Below are 20,274 nucleotides of genomic sequence, written 5' to 3'. Positions count from 1 at the left end.
ATCATGTAGCTCTGGTACTCCACACCACACAGTCCTCCACCAAAATGATCTCAAGCCAGCGGTGGTCCTATACTCAGAAACGGTGATGTCCAGTCCAGGGTCTCTCTTTAAAATGTGGTTCTCAGTGATTCTCTACTATTGCATAACAAGTGGTTCACTGTAAGCATGTGGTGGAATCCTGTACAACACCTAGTACTATTCCCAGGAACTTACCAGGAAGACTGATAGAAACTGATAGTTACCTGGAAGTATAGTGACTTCTTGAGTACAGCCCACAAACTGAGTATTTCTGTGACTATATAGTATAACAATTGTGTGTTTCACTTTTGTTTTGTAATTGAAAGTATTATAGGAGTGCATTTTTTGCATGATTCCTAAAAGAAGCCCAGGACTGGCATTTGATGCATGTGATGCATTTGTTTAGTTTTTGTTTTTAATTTAAATGTTGTTAATCAAGGCCTTCACATTGGAACGTGTGTATCCTAGTAAAGTCTGATTTAAGGACTGCATATGTGAAGGACATGACTATTAAAAATATTCCACTGATGTTCCAGGCTTTGAGTGTGAAAAGGGTAAAGGAGTGAAAGCATGGTCAATTATTTATTTAATGAAATGCCTCAGAGCTCAGAATGAATGTTCTGTTCCATGTTACTCATGCACTGTTCTGAACTGTTCAAGTATGAACATAGTGTAGGAAAAAAACACACTTTTACACACGTTTTACAAGGAAATGTCTCACACACACATGCTTCACTCACTTGCTGACTTACTTATTCTGTTTGTGCAGACTGTCTGAAGACTGCATGTATGTACTTGTTCTGAAAAGTAAGATTAGTTTCCCGCATTTTGGCTGACTCAAGCAGTGGATGCAGGTTTCTACATGTTGTTTAGAAAAAAGAGAAAGTGAGTCTTAAGGTCGTCAGTGAATGTTGATGAGTCAGTCATTGCACCTGGGCTCTTTTTGACTTCGAGGCTCGAGACCATGATATAATTTCCATCGATTTCGATGAAATATCGAAATCGTGACACCCATACTATATAGCGCCACAGGAGTATAATGGCTGCTGGCTAAATGGATGTCCTCTTTTTGGGAAAGTCTTGTGGGTAAACAATAGGGGTGTCACGATCTCGATATTTTATCGAAATCGAATCGAAATGAGGTCACGATCTCGAGTATCGAAGTCAAAAAGAGGATCGACGATCCCTCCCGCGCGCGCTACGCAAATAGCGCAGCGCGCTACGCAAATGGCGCGGCACCAACACAGCGCATCCTATTCATTTAAATAGAGATAGCCACTGCATGAGCGCAGTCGGCGGGAGTGTGATCACTGTTTTTATCTGTCCAACGGGGGAGGGGGGGGGCGAGGGGAGGGCGCGCAGGTTTTGTATCTGTATCTAACGGAGGGGTGGGTGCGCGCAGGTGAGAGCGTGTGAACTCGCTGAAATGCGTGTGTCAGTGTGACTTGAGAACACTGACTATAGATCACAGTGAGGTGGATTAAAAATCTTAAACTTATAATTGACTACACCTGTTGCTTTCCATTGAATTAAAAAAACATCTTTCTCTCAGATAAAGTAAACACAAGCGTGTTTCTGACTAAAATAAAAGCTTTTCAGGAGAGATATAAGTTATGTGTAAATATTTATAAGACAATACCCACATCACTTATCTAACCAGCCTGTACTGATTTCTGCCCCCCAATAATGCTTTCAATAACCTCTTGTAACCCCTGGGAGCCAGGGGTTACACTCTAATAGCCTTTAATAGTCTTCAGTAGCCTTTAAAAGACTTACCTGGCGGCCGTGTCCACTAAACTCCGTAGTTATAAACATCCTGAGGTTAGCAGCGCGCTAACTGACCTGTTTCTAATGTAATCCGAGCAGTGACTGCGTGTCGGCTGTTCTAACCTGCTGCTGTTAGCTGCTTGGGCTGAAAGATGAACTGTAGTGAGCTGTATTATCCGGTTAGTGGGGTTAAAACCTTTATTTGTTTACAGAAACAGTAAAAACGGACTGGCTGAGCTCTGTAGCCCGTGGCTGGGCTGTACTGAAGTAGTGACTGAGTGAAGAGAGCGGGGCTTGTGCTGCTGCAGCTCCGACTAGTGGTTGGATGAAGAACTGCAGCTTCATGTAATGAGCAGTTTCACCAGCCATCCACACACAGCTCTGATAAACTGCTTGTTTTAATAGTGCACACTGTTGCTACCAAAAAAAGTCACTAGATGGCATTACCATATATATCTTAATAAATAATAATAATAATATTTATAATATTTATAATAATAATAATAATAATAATAATAATAATAAATATATTATTTAAATTTTATGAGGCATAAAATAATAACAAGAAAAAAAAACAAGAAAATCGAGAATCGAATCGAATCGTGACCCTCAAATCGAAAATGAAATCGAATCGAGGATTTAGAGAATCGTGACACCCCTAGTAAACAAGATAAAACGTTATGCCTTTTTCAGCTCTCATTGTTTTATATTTCTGCATGTTGGCCTTTTGAGGAGCAGTGTAGCTGTAGGTGTGAAGCTGTAAGCTTTAAGTCTTTTAGGTGTTTTCTTGTTTTTCTCTGTTGTAAATTGAAGCATAGCAATATATGTTGAAGCCTACTATTTAGTGAAACTGACACAGGTAAACTGCACTGTCTCTTCGTTCTTAGTATTATTATTTTTTTCTTCTTTTCTTTTTTCTAGTTCAGTCTGTCTTGTCCTACTTCAGATCAAGGTTAGTTTTGTCTCAGGTGGAGGGTTTTTTTCTCTACAGAGAAAAAACGTAGAAAAACAGGAAGCACTGCAGAGCTTTGCTGTTGATCCAGTCTTTAATGGTATGATGTTCTTAGAGCACGACTTCTCACGACTCTGATCCAAGATTAGTTGCGTAGACTCTCTAATAACAGTTAGTGTTTTACAGGGGAAGCTTGTCCTTGATCAGTGTGAAAGGGAAGCTTCTGCCTTGCATCATATATTTGGTTGAACCTCGTGTTGTTGCTCAATTTTTCACTCGCTCTTCAACTTCCTCTTTTCAGTAGCACGCTGAGCTTTGAAGTGCTTAAGAGTCGAACAGCTTGTCCTCTTCCAAAAATAAAACGTTGTTCCACAGTGAGGTATTCTCCTTTCCCATTGATGCACTGAACCCCATTTCTGCTTAAAATGACTTGGAAGAAGTTTGAAATATCTCATAAATTAAAGAGTAGACTTTATTTTAATGTGTTTTGTATATTCTCTCAGATGTTCTGTTTATTTCAACCTCTTACCCAAATCTGAAGGTTTTTTTTTCCTTCTGAAACATCTTTTTATCTTGCAGTCACCACACACATACAACTGTTCACATACAGGCACAAACACACACCCTCCAAGTGTGCAGAGGAAATTCGCAAACCTACTGGCACACCCAATGAGTTTCAAACGAAAGATAATCAAGAGATTAGTTTTAAACTAGGGTAAATATTGGTACATTGATCTGCTGATATGCACAATCACTCGACATGACCATTCCCACCCACTGCGCTGCCCACTGTGAGTTGTAATGCCTTCAGTCCTCGCTAAAACACACTGCCTTGCCATGAGCACACGTACACACATCCATAGTTGATGCTAAATAATCAATTTTCATGTTGTTATCCAGTGTTTCCTCTAGGATCCCCCCACCATGGTAGTGTTGTTGAGCAGTGTGCCTCATACAGACAGTTCTAAATACTGTCTTTAAGTCACGTGTGATTTACTGTGGCTTTTCTGTGCTAGTTGTATTACTTTAATTTAAGGTAGTATTGTCAAATTGCTGCATAGCAAGCTTAGGAATCAAAAGAGTCGTTGCCTTACATTGTGTTACATTACATTGTGAATTAGGACTACGATAATAAGTTGACATAATGAGCAATGTCTATTTACCACCAAACAGTGTTGAGGACAGAAATACAATGGGAAGGTTATGGGCTTGCTGACTCACTCTGTTTATAAACAAAATATTTTCATTAATCTATAAATCTTAAGTTTTACATTCAAGTTCTATCAGTAATTATTTAATTTGCTTAGAGAACTTATGTTAAGGAAGAGGCTGGACAACAGAGTGACACTCACTGATGTGCAGACTTGAGCAGGTGATATAAAATGGGCATTGGTACAGTAGCCAAGCCCACAGGATGCAGTAATGGAGGGAAATAGCAGAAATAAAAAAGAGATTATCGTTAGATTGTTAGTCGAAAATAACAGCCTTATTGTGAATGTTGTTTTTTTTTTCTCTTTTCTCTTTCTCTTTTGTTGCACTTCCTTTATCCTCCCGTATCCATTTTTGTTATGAACTCCTGAAAATTTTCAAGCAGCAATTATTTTGCAGCAACTTGCAGAATTAAGGTGTGTGTGTGTGTGTGTGTGTGTGCGTGTGAAATGTATATATGATTTGAAATTTTCGGTCCACTGCTGTAGCTACTAATCTTGGTTTATAGGTTTACAGGAATTGGAGCAGTGCCGTATTTATTACTGTCTGCCTATAGTATTTGACCTGTGTTTTTCAGGTGTGTGTGTGTGTGTGTACGCAGCTGAATGGACAGCTAGGCTTTTCCCTGCTTGAAAGGCTAATCCTTTGACAGCTAAGCTGCTTTTGCCTGACCATCAGAATACACCAATCTGCCCCGCTGTTCTGCTCCAAATCTCTCTTGCTCTCGAAAAATAAAAGACATAAAAAAACAAGCTGTTTCCAGCACAATAGGTTAATGGCTAAATCATTTTTCTGCTGTCCTAGAATTTCTGTCATTATAGCAGTTCAGGCATATACAGTAATGCAAACTATACAGTAGATTCAGTATATTTGATTAATTTGAAGTTTAGCCAAGAAACATTTTCACACTTGATAAGTGTATGTTAATGTGTACTGTATTTTCACACTAAAAGGCAAGCTGGATTATAAGGCGCATTATTTTTAAAGTCAAACGAGCACTGAATGTTAATCTACACAGATTTCTCTTCTGAAAACTGTTTATTTGGGTGAGTACAGAACTGCTTCTGTTTATCTCCAGTGCTACACTAAAAAACCCTGAGTGTTCCAGTAAGCCAAGGCGATATTAGCAAATTGTTTTAACACAGTAAACACACAGGCTACAGTCCCATATACTTATCTCTGAACGGCAAAAGAGCTAACAAGTGCTTAGCGGGTAATGCTAATGCTGTTCCAGCTGTGCTAACCAAGGTTTGGAGCAGACTAAAGGGCAGTAATACTCTCCTCTAAACTGCGAAAGAGCTAGTGCTTAGTGCAGCTAGCAGCTAATGCTAATGCTGCTCCAGCAGTGCTAACCGAGGTTAGGAGCAGACTACAGGCCGATAATACTCACCTCTAAACTGCGAAAGAGCTAGTGCTTAGTGCAGTTAGCAGCTAATGCTAATGTTGCTCCAGCAGTGCTTACCGAGGTTAGGAGCAGGCTACAGGCCGATAATGCTCTCCTCTAAACAGTGCAAGAGTTAGCGCTTAGCGTAGGTAGCAGCTAATGTTAATACTGCTCCAGTCTCGAGTCTCAGCGCTGGAGAACTAAACTATAGAACTAAACCGTGACTCTGTACTTCAGCGCAGTGGTGTTACTGCTCCTTACAACCTGACTGCTAAAATTTATACACAATTTGCAGCAGATTATAAGGCGCACTGACTATTTTTGGAACAATTCAAGGATTTTAAGTGCGCCATACAGTGTGAAAAATACGGTAGTTGTTAAAATCTGTGTGTATGTGTGTATTTATTGTTCCAGGCATTTCCACTGCCACTCTTTTGCACTCCACATCCTTGCGAGGGCACAGGGACTGCTTTGAAAAGTACCACCTCATCGCCAATCAGAAGCTGTCCCACAGCAAGGCCTCCCGTAGCACTTACGAGGGTGTAAAGCGAGCCCTAAGCCAAAGGATCAGCCGCATAGTGCAGTACGCCCAGAACAGAGACCCCAATTCCCTTGAAGCACCCGGACGATGGGGCTCCAAACACCAGCTTCTGTGCTACAGCCAGCAGGGCGACAGGAAGGTAGTGGCTCAGTCAGATGCACAGGTGCCCCGCTACGCCCCCCGCTGGACAGAGATGCCGTCTGGAGGCGAGGTGGATGAGCTGGGCCTGCTGCAGGACTCTGGACAGGGACTGTGGAGGAGTGAACAGAAGCACACACTGCAGCAGCAGCAGGGAGCAGGAGAGCAGAGGGAGCCGACGAGGTCGAGACGGCACGCTGGGCACAGCCGAGAGGAACGTGAGTACTGGTGAAATATGATGAGCACACTAATGCACTTTTGCATATAAGGGTCAATGATGTGGCAGAAATATAATGTGATATTTGAAGACTTTTTCATGATCATGGTTACAATAGTTAATTTAATTGGTGAAGATGCAACGTAACTACATGTGTTTTGACTTCTGTTTCAGTGCAGACAGTATGAACCCAAGATATTTAATGTTCTATCTCATCCGTTTTTGTTTGTTCCTGCATTTCAGGCCTACAAAAAATTGCTTTGGGGCAGTTTAGAGCTAAGTAAGATAAAGGCGTTTTCACACCTGTAGTTGGTTTCTCTGGTCAGGATCAGTTGTTGAGTTTATTTATTTAGAGCATTTTCTCCCTCTGTTTAGTTTGGTTTCATACACAATCTTAAACGCACCACTCAAGCACATTGTCTCCTCTGATTGGTCAGAGGTGTCTGGCAGGATAGCAAGAAAGTAAATATAGCGAGAAGAATCTGTGTTCCAGCGTGTATATCTGTGCAGTGTGAAGCTGCTTTAACACAGAAACACTGCGCTTTCAAACAGTGTTTTTAATAGCACACGCAGTGCAGATGTACACATAGTAAACATAGTAAGCAAAATTGTGCGGCTGTTAGTTGTGAACGCAGCACAGACCACACGTGTAAACAGCATGGAGCAGAGACAGGGTTTGTTTATAGCGTTATCTGGCTAATATATCAGATTAAACTGCGCCTTATCAGCAGTTTAGCTCAAATAAATGGACAATATTTAATATCTGGGTCCTCCTCTAGCTGGTCTCGGTCTGGTAGTTTTGATCTGCACCCGAGTGTGATACACTGTTTTTACCCCTGCTCAATCGAACCACACTAAAGGAACAAGCGTACCAGAGTTATTCAGACCAAATATTCAGACCAAATAGTGCTGGTGTGAAAACGCTTTAAGATAAATCTCTGAATAATCAGGAGATTTAAAACAAGTGACTGTAACCATGATTTGCTGCAAAAGCAGTATCCAGGAAAACCTGAGTCTTTAAGGAGTGAAGATGGGCAGAGGATCGGAGTTTGTTAACAGTTGTCTGAGAATCTTATTTAAATGTTTAAAAACAACAAATAGCAGACCATCTAGAACAGGGGTCACTAATAAGCGGATCCCTGTCAGGGTCCGGACCCAAATGTTGTCTACTGAGAACTACTGAGAAGTATTTAATTGTATACATGCTTTGCGGCGCAGTAAACTCACAGACCAATCACGTGTAGTGGAAGATCACCAAACGCTTTCCTCTGCCAATCAGATCCGTGCAGACGCGGTAAGGAAAAAATAAATAAATAAACACACCGATCCTCACGCAGGATCAAACCTGTGTTGTCAGGGTCGCTGTCCCGCTGCTTGTAAAAAAAACCTTTATAAGGAGATAGGGAGCCCGAGAATGGGCTGAAAAACGAGAACAGGCGGAAACTAAAGTCACGCTGAGCAGGACAAAGAGGCAGGTGAGGAATATAAACTAAATCTGACCAGAGAGGTATTTTATTATTATTATTATTATTAATATTATTATTATTAATATATATATTTATAAATATATATTTTGTCTAACTGTGGACCATACTGAATTCTCATTAAATACCCCTGATCTAGAAGATAGGGTCTGCCTTGTTAATGCAAAAGAGTATGTTAATGTCTTTAAGACTACATCTATTTAAGGGAAGTCCATGCATACTTCAAGAAGGCAGCACAAAACCACATGATGCACACATTACAAACGCATTGCTGCTGAGATGATACAGACACTGGACATGACCTGTCCCTATTAAAGAATGTGTGGAGAATTCTGAAACTATCATCCAATACTTAAGGCAGGGGTGTCCAAACTACAGCCTGCTGGCCATTTGAGGCCCGTTTCCGTTTTTGGAGCGGCCCGCGAGGTATTTTAGAAATAGAATGAAAGTGTGCCCGCTGTTAAGCAGGTTTTTATAATGTGAGATTCAAAGTTTGAACGCTAGGTGTCAGAAACGGGCCAAAGAGTCTAAAAGCAGAGAGAGTGCGCATTTCTAGCACAGAAAAACGGGCCAAAGAGTCTAAAAGCGGAGAGAGTGCACATTTCTAGCGCAAAAAAACGGGCCAAAGAGTCTAAAAGCGGAGAGAGTGCGCATTTCTAGCGCAAAAAAACGGGCCAAAGAGTCTAAAAGCAGAGAGGGTGCGCATTTCTAGCGCAGAAAAACGGGCCAAAGAGTCTAAAAGTTGCCGTAATTAAGGAGTTTAATATTAAGAGACATCATGAAATTAAACATCAATTTGAAAAATCTTAGTTTACACAAAACTGTCAAAGATAAAGATATTAAGTCAAGTAAAATGGTGTGTAAATGAAAGTAATCAGGAAAAAGTATTATTTAAAGTGGTATATTTCATTATTTGTTTTATTACAGAGTCTGTGGCCCGTGACTTCAAATATATTTCTCCTTCTGGCCCCCAACAAAAAAAGTTTGGACACCCCTGACTTAAGGCGTTTTTGCAGAAAGAATGGGACATATCAGTTTATAGATCTGAAACACTTCAGCACTTGGTATGCTCTGGTCCAAAATGTCTTTTAACTGTTGTAAGAAGAAAGTGCAAATTGGTACGGTTTTTACCATCCTATCTTTTTGGTGTTGAAGGACTGAAATACAGGAATGGATGTATATTAATCAATGAAATAAAGTTGAGTAGACAAAACATTAAATATCTTGGCTTTTTACTGTCTGCGATGAAAATGAAGTCAAAGTAACAAAAAAAAAACTTTTGATAATTTGTTTTCCCCATTTCCCAACATGCCTCAAAGTTGTTTTTTTTTATTTGGGGTTGTAATCCAACATGATAAATCATGCCTTTTGTGATGAATCATACAGATGGCCAAGCCTTCTAGTGACTGTTCCATGGCTGCTGTGTTATTTGCCGTGATAATATGTCTTCAGAATTAGGGGTGGGCAATATTATATCGTATACAATATATTGTGACACAGAAATATCATGATATTAAAAATCCATATCGTGATAATAGGGCTGTTCTGTCTTAAAAGTAGTCTATTATTCACTGTGAAGCTTTAGGTGTATTTATTGTATAATTGTTTTAGTTTGCAGTTTATATGCATGCACTAAATATTCTGCAATATTATTTGCTGCATTATATTATTTTATGCTATATTATTTATTTTGCCACACTATGATTATTCTGTTATACTATTATACTATATTCCTGAAATGAATGAATTATTTTAGTTTTCCTATATCGCCAAGTATATCGTTATCACAAAAATACCCTGAAATATCGTGATATTATTTTAGAGCCATATCGCCCACCCCTATTCAGAATTGCATACTGTAACCTTTAAATATCAAAAACATGTCTTTCTATTGCCCACCTCTTTTTTTTTTTTACACATCAAGTATTATTTAGTTGTCAGTAAGTTTACTAAATCATTGACAACACGTCCTGTGATCGACAACAGTGTAGTTTGTGTAAATTAAAAAAAAAAAAACATTCTCTATATATGGACAGATTACAAGACACTGCAGCCAGTGTGAGGAGAGTTTGGCTCGTATTATTTGGCTGCACCATGAAAAAGCGGTTGTGCTGTGCAAACAGCTTTTATAGCTGGAGTTTCCTGGATGGGACTAAAAAAGGAGTAGTGTTTTATTATGTTGATTGATACAAGTCGATAGAAATTACACGCACATGTAGCCCTGTTGGACTGATTTTCACTGCAGTTTTAATTTGCCCAGCAGCTGGAAAGTAGTTCTATTCTTTCTTTTTTTTAGTACCTACAGTAGTTGTGAGAAAATGCCTCGGCTGCAGAGAGAGAGAGAGAGAGAGACAGAAGTTGTGATTGACATTTTGTGGCCCTTATCAGTAATTGTGTGTCTCATAGTCACCAATAAAGCAGAAGATCAGTGTGATCTCAAAGCTGTGCTTTCCCTCTAGCTACATTTCTATCTGGATATTTTCTACAGTTCTTATCTGTCCATCCTTTCATGCTTTACCTTTTTTCAGTATTTTTTCTGCCCTCCTCCTCCTCATTCCTTTCATCTCTAAAGAAAAGCTGTGCTGATATAAAAGAGATAGTCAGTCTCCTCACCAAGGTCTTGTAGGCCTTTGAAATCCGGTAATGGTGAAAAGAATCCGTCTCAAGGCCTAAATCTGAGTCATGTTTTTTTGTTCTAAAAATGATTGTAAGAGCAACAATGAACAACAATGAAGACAGATAATTATTTTTTTATTCTCTCCTCAAATCTTGTGTCTTTTCTTTCCATGCAGTTCTGAAAATGAGTGTTGAAGAGCTCCATCAGCTGAATTCGCAACTGCTGTTACAGATTCAAAGTAAGTATTTGTATTTAGAGATTGTACAGTACGGTACTGAAACTGTTCTAATATTTGTGTGTAAAAGTTACTGTGTAGTGCAGAGTGCAGTTGTTTTGGTGAATATAGATTTGATTTGTGGGGGGTTCAAACACAGTGGCCAATGTCATGCAGCCAATTCCCATAACAGGTTTCACTCGGAAACAGGCACACACATAAGTATTGCCAGCATTGCTGTAGAAGCTGAAGGAGTTGGAGGTCAACCTGCAGTGCTCAGACCATACGCTGCATACTGCATCAACTCTGACTGCATGGCATTCATCTCAGAGCCAAGCCTCTTCTTAAGCTGATGTACAATAAAGCGAGCATGGATTACTGGTACCATGAACCTGTGGTCTAACGAGATCAAGATAAACTCAAATGTTGTCCTGCATGTGTGGCAGCACCCTGGTGAGGAGTACCAAGGAAACTGTCCCTTGCTTACAGTCAAGCATAGTGGTGGTAGCATCATTAGCTAGCATTACATGAGTGCTGCCAATGCTAAGAAGTGAAATCAAACATGCAAAGTTTGATAAAAAGCAGTTGATAAAAAGAAGTTGATAAAAAAAAGTTATATTAGTTTATTAGTAAATATATACTGCTTTACAAGCTGTTTACTGAGTACTTTAAGTTATATCCAGGTTTAATTTCTAGTTAATTTAGTTTTGATGAATTTAGTTTCATCAAAAAAAAACTCAATATATGTCAAGACTGTTCTATGATACTTCCTGGGATCTGTGTTACTGAATAGGATAAAATAGTCCTAAATAAGTAAATATCAGGAATTATGGATTTATTGTAGGTTTACCCTATGCATTTCATGAAGCAGTAACTTTAAGTTGAATGGGGGGGGGGGGGGGGGGCAATTTTAATTCTGCATTCACAATAGCATGCATTTCCTATGAAAAAGCATGATTTGTAGCCACGATAAGCAACGGGCAAAAGAGCGACAAGCAGCAGAGTTGAGATTTTCTCAACTTTATGCAAGAGATTATGGCATTCTACACTGTTTGGCTGAACAAATTCTTCGAACCAATCACAGACACAGGGGTCCTAGGTCTGCAGCGTCTGCTCTGTGAACTTTTGGTTCCTGGGGGATAGCAGAGAAGATTATAAATGCTGATTTAGCTCTTTCAGTTTTATATTATCTATTTTTGCACAAATACAGGGCGATTTAAAGAAAATTAAAGATTGGTAGAAAGTAGTGGATAGCTCCATAGATAGAGTGCTAGCATGCTGACAGGCTATGCAGATACATGCCCACTCGTGACAGCGCTAACAGTCTTAAACACACTCACAATAGACAAACGTGGGGAGACGCAAGCCGACCAGTGTGAACGCAGGGTTAGGAAGTTTCATTAAAAATATTGATATTTGACAACATTTGCATTGTTAACCTGGGACAGTGGGACAATAATAACAATAATAACAAGGATAACCCGGGACATAAACAGTGGGAAACATTTTTGGCTGGATTCATTATAAAACACAGGAAAATAATTGCCAAACTATTTGTGGTAAACTCCTAAGTTCTTAGCTAACTGTTTTTTTTAACTGTTTTTAAAATAGTGTATAATTATCTGTATGTTTAAGGTGAAATCCATTACTTCTAGTGTGACCTCATTCCTAGCTCTGACTTCAGTGGTAAATGTAATGCAGCATAATACAGTGGTGTTGCGTAATGTCAGCAGCGCACTGAACAAACCATAACAACAAACACTTCAGCTGCTCTTTCTGCTCATTCACCCAGTTATCTGATAAACCAATCAAGTCACAGCAGTGCTCTGCAAGCATATATTGCTCAGCAACTTCTGATAATCTTTAAATCAACCAGCAGCATGAGGGCAAACATGTGATATCTGTGATTTCATGTGTGGAATGATTGGTGGTACCAAAAGAGTTGTTTTGATTGTTTCTGGAACTGATAATCTTCTGGAAGGTTCAGTAGTACAGTCTCTAGATTTTATCCAGAATGGTGTAATAAAGAAAACCTGACAGTTAGCAGCAGTTCAGCAGACAGAAACGCCTGTGTGGTCAGAGAGCTCAGTGGAGGCTGACTACAGTGTGGGCTGTTTTGGCTCTATAGCTAGCAAACTGAGGCAGTTTTCAGCTTTTACAGACTGTTTAAAGTTGATAGCTACCAGTCAGAGGGTAATTACACATGAAGTCAGTAGGAAAGAAAAGCCGTTTTCCATTGATTCTGCAGTATATTTCTGGTGTTCTGCTCTCTGCTCTTAAATGCTTAGCTTTGCTGGTGTTTTGGCCAAACTGACATCCATCAATGCACTCTGCATAATTTCTGAGAATGGATTAAAAAATAAAATGTGAATAATTGTTTTTTAAAAAAAAAATAGATATGGGCTTGGGCTAGGCAATTCGATATCGAAATGCTTTGCTAAAAACGTTTCAATAAGGGTGATATTTTTCAGTGTACATTCATAAACGACATCCATTACATACTGATTACATCATTACAAACTCATTACAGGGCAAATTTATTTTTCAGAAGTTTGTAGGCACAGACATTTGTTGTGGGCGTTCTACACAGTTTTTCTCTGGCTATTGTTCATATTAAAATCATAATTATACTGTGTTGGCTGGAATTAAGAAATTTATTGCATATCGTCCACCCATAACTTGGGCTATTGGTCTGTGATTGGACCAATAATAATTCCATTTGACCAATGTGAGTGGAATAGATGTCATTAGTAAGTGACAATAAACCTGGCTTTTCTAAGAGCATTTTCACAGTTTGCTCTTGTCTGAATCAGTTAACAGTTTTTTTTTTTTTCCTTATAATCGGGTTTAGCCCTGTCCGAGCGGGATTGGTTTCTCAGGAGGTCCTGGGGTAATTTTCTCTTTTATGGGTGTTTTTATCCTCTTTGATTTTATTTCCGTCCGGAATGACTGTGTGTGTGTGTTTCTCAGACGTTCTCTGAGAAAATTACAGGCTGAATTATCTACTGTTTTTCTCTGAACTCCGTGCTCCTCCAGTAATTTTAGTCCCGTCCGGACGCACATCTCTGAGTTTTGTCTCCTCACCTTTACTAAAATAGATATTTGTCCACTGCCGCACACCGTAATTACACTTTGGGCGTGCCACGGTTTCCACGGAGATCCACGTTAAAAACGCAGCAGCGAGTGGAAATGGAGGAGCTACTGAACGTGATGATGTCATGTGACTAAGAAAGCCAAAAACTCACTGGTCCTCCTGTTTTTTCAGTTGTAGTGCGGATGCAGGAGTTTTCTCACAGAGTGAAAGTGTGAAATATTATCCTGTCCAGATAGGGCTTTTGTTTTCACACTGTAAAATACAAATTCACCAAAATTACAACCAAACATGTGAGAACATTCTCTCCTCTTATTGGTCAAATCTGTTTGTGGCAGGAGCAAGAAAGTAAACACAGGAAGGTTCTGTGTTTTGGACTAGTGCATATTTCTATGCAGTTTAGATAGATAGATAGATAGATAGATAGATAGATAGATAGATAGATAGATAGATAGATAGAGACAGACAGACAGACAGACAGACTTTCTGTCTTTCTTTCTGTCTTTCTTTCTTTCTGTCTTTCTTTCTTTCTGTCTTTCTTTCTTTCTGTCTTTCTTTCTTTCTGTCTTTCTTTCTTTCTGTCTTTCTTTCTGTCTTTCTTTCTTGATCCCCGAGGGGAAATTCTAGACATCCAGCAGCAGACACAAAGTTACAAAATAAAATATATAAAAGATAAAGATGCATATAAATACAATCAAATAAAAAAAATAACATGGAGCACAGGAATAAATGGCATATTGGTAGTAATTATCTGGCCAGTATACTATAGGGTAAACTATACCTGCAGAGCTGTTTAGCTCAAACTTAAACACAAGTTTAAGTAACTCACACTGTGCAAAACTGCAACACTTACACACACCACTCACACTGTTGTGGCACAATGTGGTACATTTTGCTGTGTTATATTTTGCGTGCTCACCTATGTGTATTTTTCTTTATTCTTTTCTCTTTTTCAGAGGTCTTTGAAGAGCTTTCTGTAGTCGTGCAAGAGAAAGACTCCTTGTCGTCTCAGCTTCACGTGCGCCACATTGCTATCGAGCAGCTGTTTAAGAACTGCGCCAAGCTCCCCTGGCTCCAGATCGGCCGTGCGGGAGTCAGAGCCAGCAATGCCCCGGTGGAGTGAAGAGGCAGGACTTTACTCAAGAGGCTCAGACCTCCCTCCAGGCCAAGAGGAGCAGAAACAGCAGCAGCAGCAGCAGCCTGGAGTGGAGAATTTCAACTCAACTCTAGTGGATTACAAGACTACACACAGTCACAGCAGTGGCATGCTTTTCACTGTGTGTGTGTGTGTGTGTGTGTGTGTGTGTGTGTCTCTGGTTTTAAAAGGACAGGAGTCGAGTGATGCGTTCAACATTGGAAGTACTTTGAAAAAAAAAACACTCTTTAAAGGCGGTCCTGTGGTTACTATGCAGATTGAGGTCTTCAATTTTTTGTAAGGAATATTTTGTAGTTTTTTTTTTACAATCATGGCCTCATCATCAGTATATATATATATATATGTTGTATTATGTTGTGGTTTGTATCATGTTTAGTCGCTGTTTTATTTATTGCTCTATTGATTTATTTGTTTTTTGTTTAGTTCATGTGCATCTCTTCCGAGTTCTGCCAGCTTAGGTGGGCTTTTTTTGGGGGGAGTTTGCTGTGCTTGATGGACAGAGTCTGTTCCAGTTCTCACTACCCAGCAGAGCGTGCTGATTGGCCCTGGTGTTGCTGTGGTAACTGTTGCTTAGTTAAAAGTGGTGTGTGTATTTTTTCCCCTCACTTGGTTGGTGATCACGGCAGTGGAACTTCTTAATGAGAGCTGAGCAGATTGTGGCGTCTGCTTTACTACGAGACGCTTCGTTCTGTAGCAGACGACACAAACATTTCACCAAAAAAAAAACCCCAAAAAACTTTTGGCCTTTGTTTTTGAACCTTGAAGTGAAACAGATTTAGTTTTGCTTATCTTGGGAGTGAACTTACAGGCGACTCAAGGTGCTCTTTTTTTTTCTTTTTTTTTTAAACAAGTGTCTCTATTAATGTTGTAACTTGACTTTTATTTTTTTCCATCTGAAAATGAGAGTTTGCGTGTGTGGGTTCTCTTAGGCTACTTTCCCACAGCAGGTAAAAATGGCCCAAATCAAATAATCCTATGTGACACAGATGTCTTATTTATATATATAAACCAAAAAGATAAAAAACAAAACTCATAAAAACAGATAAATGAAACCAAGGACACCAGGCTGGAATATATTCTAGGTAATAAACCCAGCTGTTAGCCACTAGAACTCCCTTATGCTAACTGCTCTTTCTTGCCTGCATATCAATTTAGGAGCGTGAACTGTTCAGATAAATGTAGAATATAATTCACATTAAAAACATCTGATTTGGTGAGAAAAATAAAATTTGGGTCACTCTTTAACAGCTGTGTGAATGCTTAGGTAGACCCTTATAAGCTAGGAGGGAATTATGTGTACTAGGGGTGGGCGATATGTCTCTAAAATAATATCACGATATTTCAGGGTATGTTTGCGATAACGATATACTTGGTGATATAGGAAAACTAAAATAATTCATTCATTTCAGGAATATAGTATAATAGTATAACAGAATAATCATAATGTGGCAAAATAAATAATATAGCATAAAATAATATAATGCATCAAATAATATTGCAGAATATTTAGTGCATGCATATAAACTGCAAACTAAAACTTATATTACATTATAAATACACCTAAAGCTTCACAGTAAATAATAGACTACTTTTAAGACAGAACAGCCCTATTATCACCATATGGATTTTTACTATCATGATATTTCTGTGTCACGATATATTGTATACGATATAATATTGCCCACCCCTAATGTGTACTCAGATTCAGATGATAAGAAAAGCTCCCCAGATAATCAAAGACGAGCTCTGAAGAAGGAAAGGTCACTGCTTGACATTTTTATAGGGACTTTAATAGGGGTGTCACGATCTCGATATTTTATCGAAATCGAATCGAAATGAGGTCACGATCTCGAGTATCGAAGTCAAAAAGAGGATCGACGATCCCTCCCGCGCGCGCTACGCAAATAGCGCAGCGCGCTACGCAAATGGCGCGGCACCAACACAGCGCATCCTATTCATTTAAATAGAGATAGCCACTGCATGAGCGCAGTCGGCGGGAGTGTGATCACTGTTTTTATCTGTCCAACGGGGGAGGGGGGGGCGAGGGGAGGGCGCGCAGGTTTTGTATCTGTATCTAACGGAGGGGTGGGTGCGCGCAGGTGAGAGCGTGTGAACTCGCTGAAATGCGTGTGTCAGTGTGACTTGAGAACACTGACTATAGATCACAGTGAGGTGGATTAAAAATCTTAAACTTATAATTGACTACACCTGTTGCTTTCCATTGAATTAAAAAAACATCTTTCTCTCAGATAAAGTAAACACAAGCGTGTTTCTGACTAAAATAAAAGCTTTTCAGGAGAGATATAAGTTATGTGTAAATATTTATAAGACAATACCCACATCACTTATCTAACCAGCCTGTACTGATTTCTGCCCCCCAATAATGCTTTCAATAACCTCTTGTAACCCCTGGGAGCCAGGGGTTACACTCTAATAGCCTTTAATAGTCTTCAGTAGCCTTTAAAAGACTTACCTGGCGGCCGTGTCCACTAAACTCCGTAGTTATAAACATCCTGAGGTTAGCAGCGCGCTAACTGACCTGTTTCTAATGTAATCCGAGCAGTGACTGCGTGTCGGCTGTTCTAACCTGCTGCTGTTAGCTGCTTGGGCTGAAAGATGAACTGTAGTGAGCTGTATTATCCGGTTAGTGGGGTTAAAACCTTTATTTGTTTACAGAAACAGTAAAAACGGACTGGCTGAGCTCTGTAGCCCGTGGCTGGGCTGTACTGAAGTAGTGACTGAGTGAAGAGAGCGGGGCTTGTGCTGCTGCAGCTCCGACTAGTGGTTGGATGAAGAACTGCAGCTTCATGTAATGAGCAGTTTCACCAGCCATCCACACACAGCTCTGATAAACTGCTTGTTTTAATAGTGCACACTGTTGCTACCAAAAAAAGTCACTAGATGGCATTACCATATATATCTTAATAAATAATAATAATAATATTTATAATATTTATAATAATAATAATAATAATAATAATAATAATAATAAATATATTATTTAAATTTTATGAGGCATAAAATAATAACAAGAAAAAAAAACAAGAAAATCGAGAATCGAATCGAATCGTGACCCTCAAATCGAAAATGAAATCGAATCGAGGATTTAGAGAATCGTGACACCCCTAGACTTTAAGCACCTTAAAAAGAGCCTAACCAAAGCCTATGTTGCTGCAAAGGTGACAGAATTCAGTATTTATTTATTTATTTCCTGAATTATAAGTTGCTTGTTACAAGTAATAGGAAAGATCATATGTAATGCTACCATAAACTGTGCTTCTATTTCATCCATTTGCATTTCAATTCACATTTCTTTTCATGTTTTTAAACTTTTTTTTTTTTTTAAGCTTTGTTGCGGTTCATGTTATGCTTTGCTTAAAATATGTTTTTTTTTGTTGTTGTTGTTTTCCAGTGTTTTAATGTTTTGTTAAAATTTGAGTTTCATACATTTAGTGTTTTTTCTCCCATGTAAAGATGCAAAGATATGAGGCCGGAGCTCCATCTGGTGGAGGTCTAAAGAATTTATTCACTGTAGGTTTAATCGACTTCCTTTCAGTGAAGGTTTACGTTAAATCCCTACTGAGAGTAAAACCATAGAACTTTCAAATATGTATGATATCAGAATTATTTTAGAAATGAATTAGAAAATTGCTTATTCTAAATTGTTTCTCTTTATAAGAGGTACAAATAATACTTGACCCTTCTGGGGTTTGTATGGAAATGTTGTTTTGAATTTATTTCATGTTTAATGTGTTGTTGCATGTATGTTGTTCTGTATGCTGTAAGTCAGACTGCAATACTCATCACGTTGTTGGATGAACTGTCCTGATTTAAGAACTCTTTAAGGGCCCTGAACCCATTTTAAGACATTACTTTAAAGCCCTGTGTTTTAATTGGCATTGTGTAATGATTTATTTTAATCAGTATCTGGGCTACAGTGCTACGCCTAGACCACCAACACATAGACTGTTATTTTGTGAGCGTTTATATTATGTTTCAGTGATTTGAGTAAAGTTGAAGTGGGATTTTGCTCAGTGTGTCTAGCAAAATGTATGCCTTTGTGAATTTAGTTATGCATTTTTCACCAGGTTTAGATTTCGTGCTTTTTGTATTTTTTCCCCTTTGGTTTATCAACTGTTTTCCTTTTTTATAGGGTTGTATTTGTGTTTTTCCTCTCCAACAGCTAATGCAATAATGTGTGTTTGTGGAGTGTCCTGAGTGATGATTTGTATTTTTTCTTTGAAGTCAGTGAATAAATATAAAAAATATTTTCCTAGACATACTTTTACCTTGAGTGTCCATGTTTGCCATCTGTACCCTTTTAAAATGGACAGTTTTGAAGATCACAATTTGCATAGGTTACTGCAAAAAAATAACAAAAAAATTAAATAAAAAACTAGTGCAACCATAAGCATATTGGGATCTATAGGTATTTGGGATTGGGTTGAAATGCTGGAACATATTCCAGTCAAATTCTGTAAGAAACCTACCTGAACAAGGACGTTTGACGAAGCTGCGTAATGGTTGCAATTTTAAAATAACAGAATTTAAAATATAGAGAATATTGTGTCACTTATACTTATAAAGTATAAACAGTATACACCTAAGATATTTCACATTTCTAGTTAATAAATGAAATTTAATTTGTTTATATACATTAATTTGTGCATTTCTGGTGGCCTGAAACACATTGCAAAGAACTTGGGTCAGTAAAGCATTTATCACTTTTGCCATTCCTTCTCAGAACACTATGGTTCTGATACTAAGGGATAAAATGTTTTAGGTGATATTTTATGTGCAAAAGTATGGAGTCATAGTCTCATTTATTTATTTATTTAATTCTACACACATTCTCCGTTGGGGACAGGTCAGGAATACAGGCAGATAAACTTTTTCTGTAGCAACGTCACAGTTTTGCATTGTCTTTTTGAAATTATAAAAAAGATAAAGGTAACATATATTGTCCTAAGACTTCAGTAAACATTTCTTCCTTAATGCTGCCACCACAAAAGTTTGAATGACCTTTGCCACCGACACATCCCTTTAACTTTTGGTCTTGCAGTCTGTTCCGGAGCACACAGCTTCAAGTTTTAAGTGGCATTTGTGAATGTAATTCTGTATCACAGTGCTTGACAAAGATTTGTCAAAATAATACCTTACCTATTGTAGTTCTATCAGCTATTGTTAAAGGATTGCTCTTAATATGGTGCCATCTGAAAGATAAAAAAAATCACAGGTATTTGGGCTTGTGTCCTTACCCTTTATGCATTATAATTCATCCTGATTACTAGGGGTGTGCCATATCGTATCGTACGTGATAATATCGCCAAAAATGTTGAATATCGTGAACGATATTATACCCTGAAATATCGTGCCATATCACCCACCACCATTAGCATATCAGGGTATTACTTTTTTACTGTTTATTTATCTACTAGAGACCAGTATCATTTATTTCACATTAATCCTGGATATATGGAGATATA

The 20,274-nt window shown here is 38.6% G+C and overlaps 1 protein-coding gene across 1 annotated transcript in view; it reads left to right on the top strand.

Annotated features, from left to right (window-relative positions):
- The window catches only part of c20h21orf91 (chromosome 20 C21orf91 homolog), a 51,914-nt gene extending 32,848 nt beyond the window's left edge, over window positions 1-19,066 (top strand). The window contains exons 3-5 of the mRNA XM_022681489.2: window positions 5,745-6,227; window positions 10,503-10,565; window positions 14,589-19,066. Of these exons, the coding sequence (XP_022537210.1) occupies window positions 5,745-6,227; window positions 10,503-10,565; window positions 14,589-14,755 (713 nt within the window). The 3' untranslated portion in view covers window positions 14,756-19,066. The remainder of the gene's footprint in view (window positions 1-5,744; window positions 6,228-10,502; window positions 10,566-14,588) is intronic.
- The last annotated feature ends 1,208 nt before the right edge of the window (window positions 19,067-20,274 follow it).

This window comes from Astyanax mexicanus, chromosome 20 (genome assembly GCF_023375975.1).
Source record: "Astyanax mexicanus isolate ESR-SI-001 chromosome 20, AstMex3_surface, whole genome shotgun sequence".
NCBI lineage: Eukaryota > Metazoa > Chordata > Actinopteri > Characiformes > Acestrorhamphidae > Astyanax > Astyanax mexicanus.
Note: the sequence above shows the minus strand (reverse complement) of the source record. Positions and strands in the feature narration are given on the sequence as shown.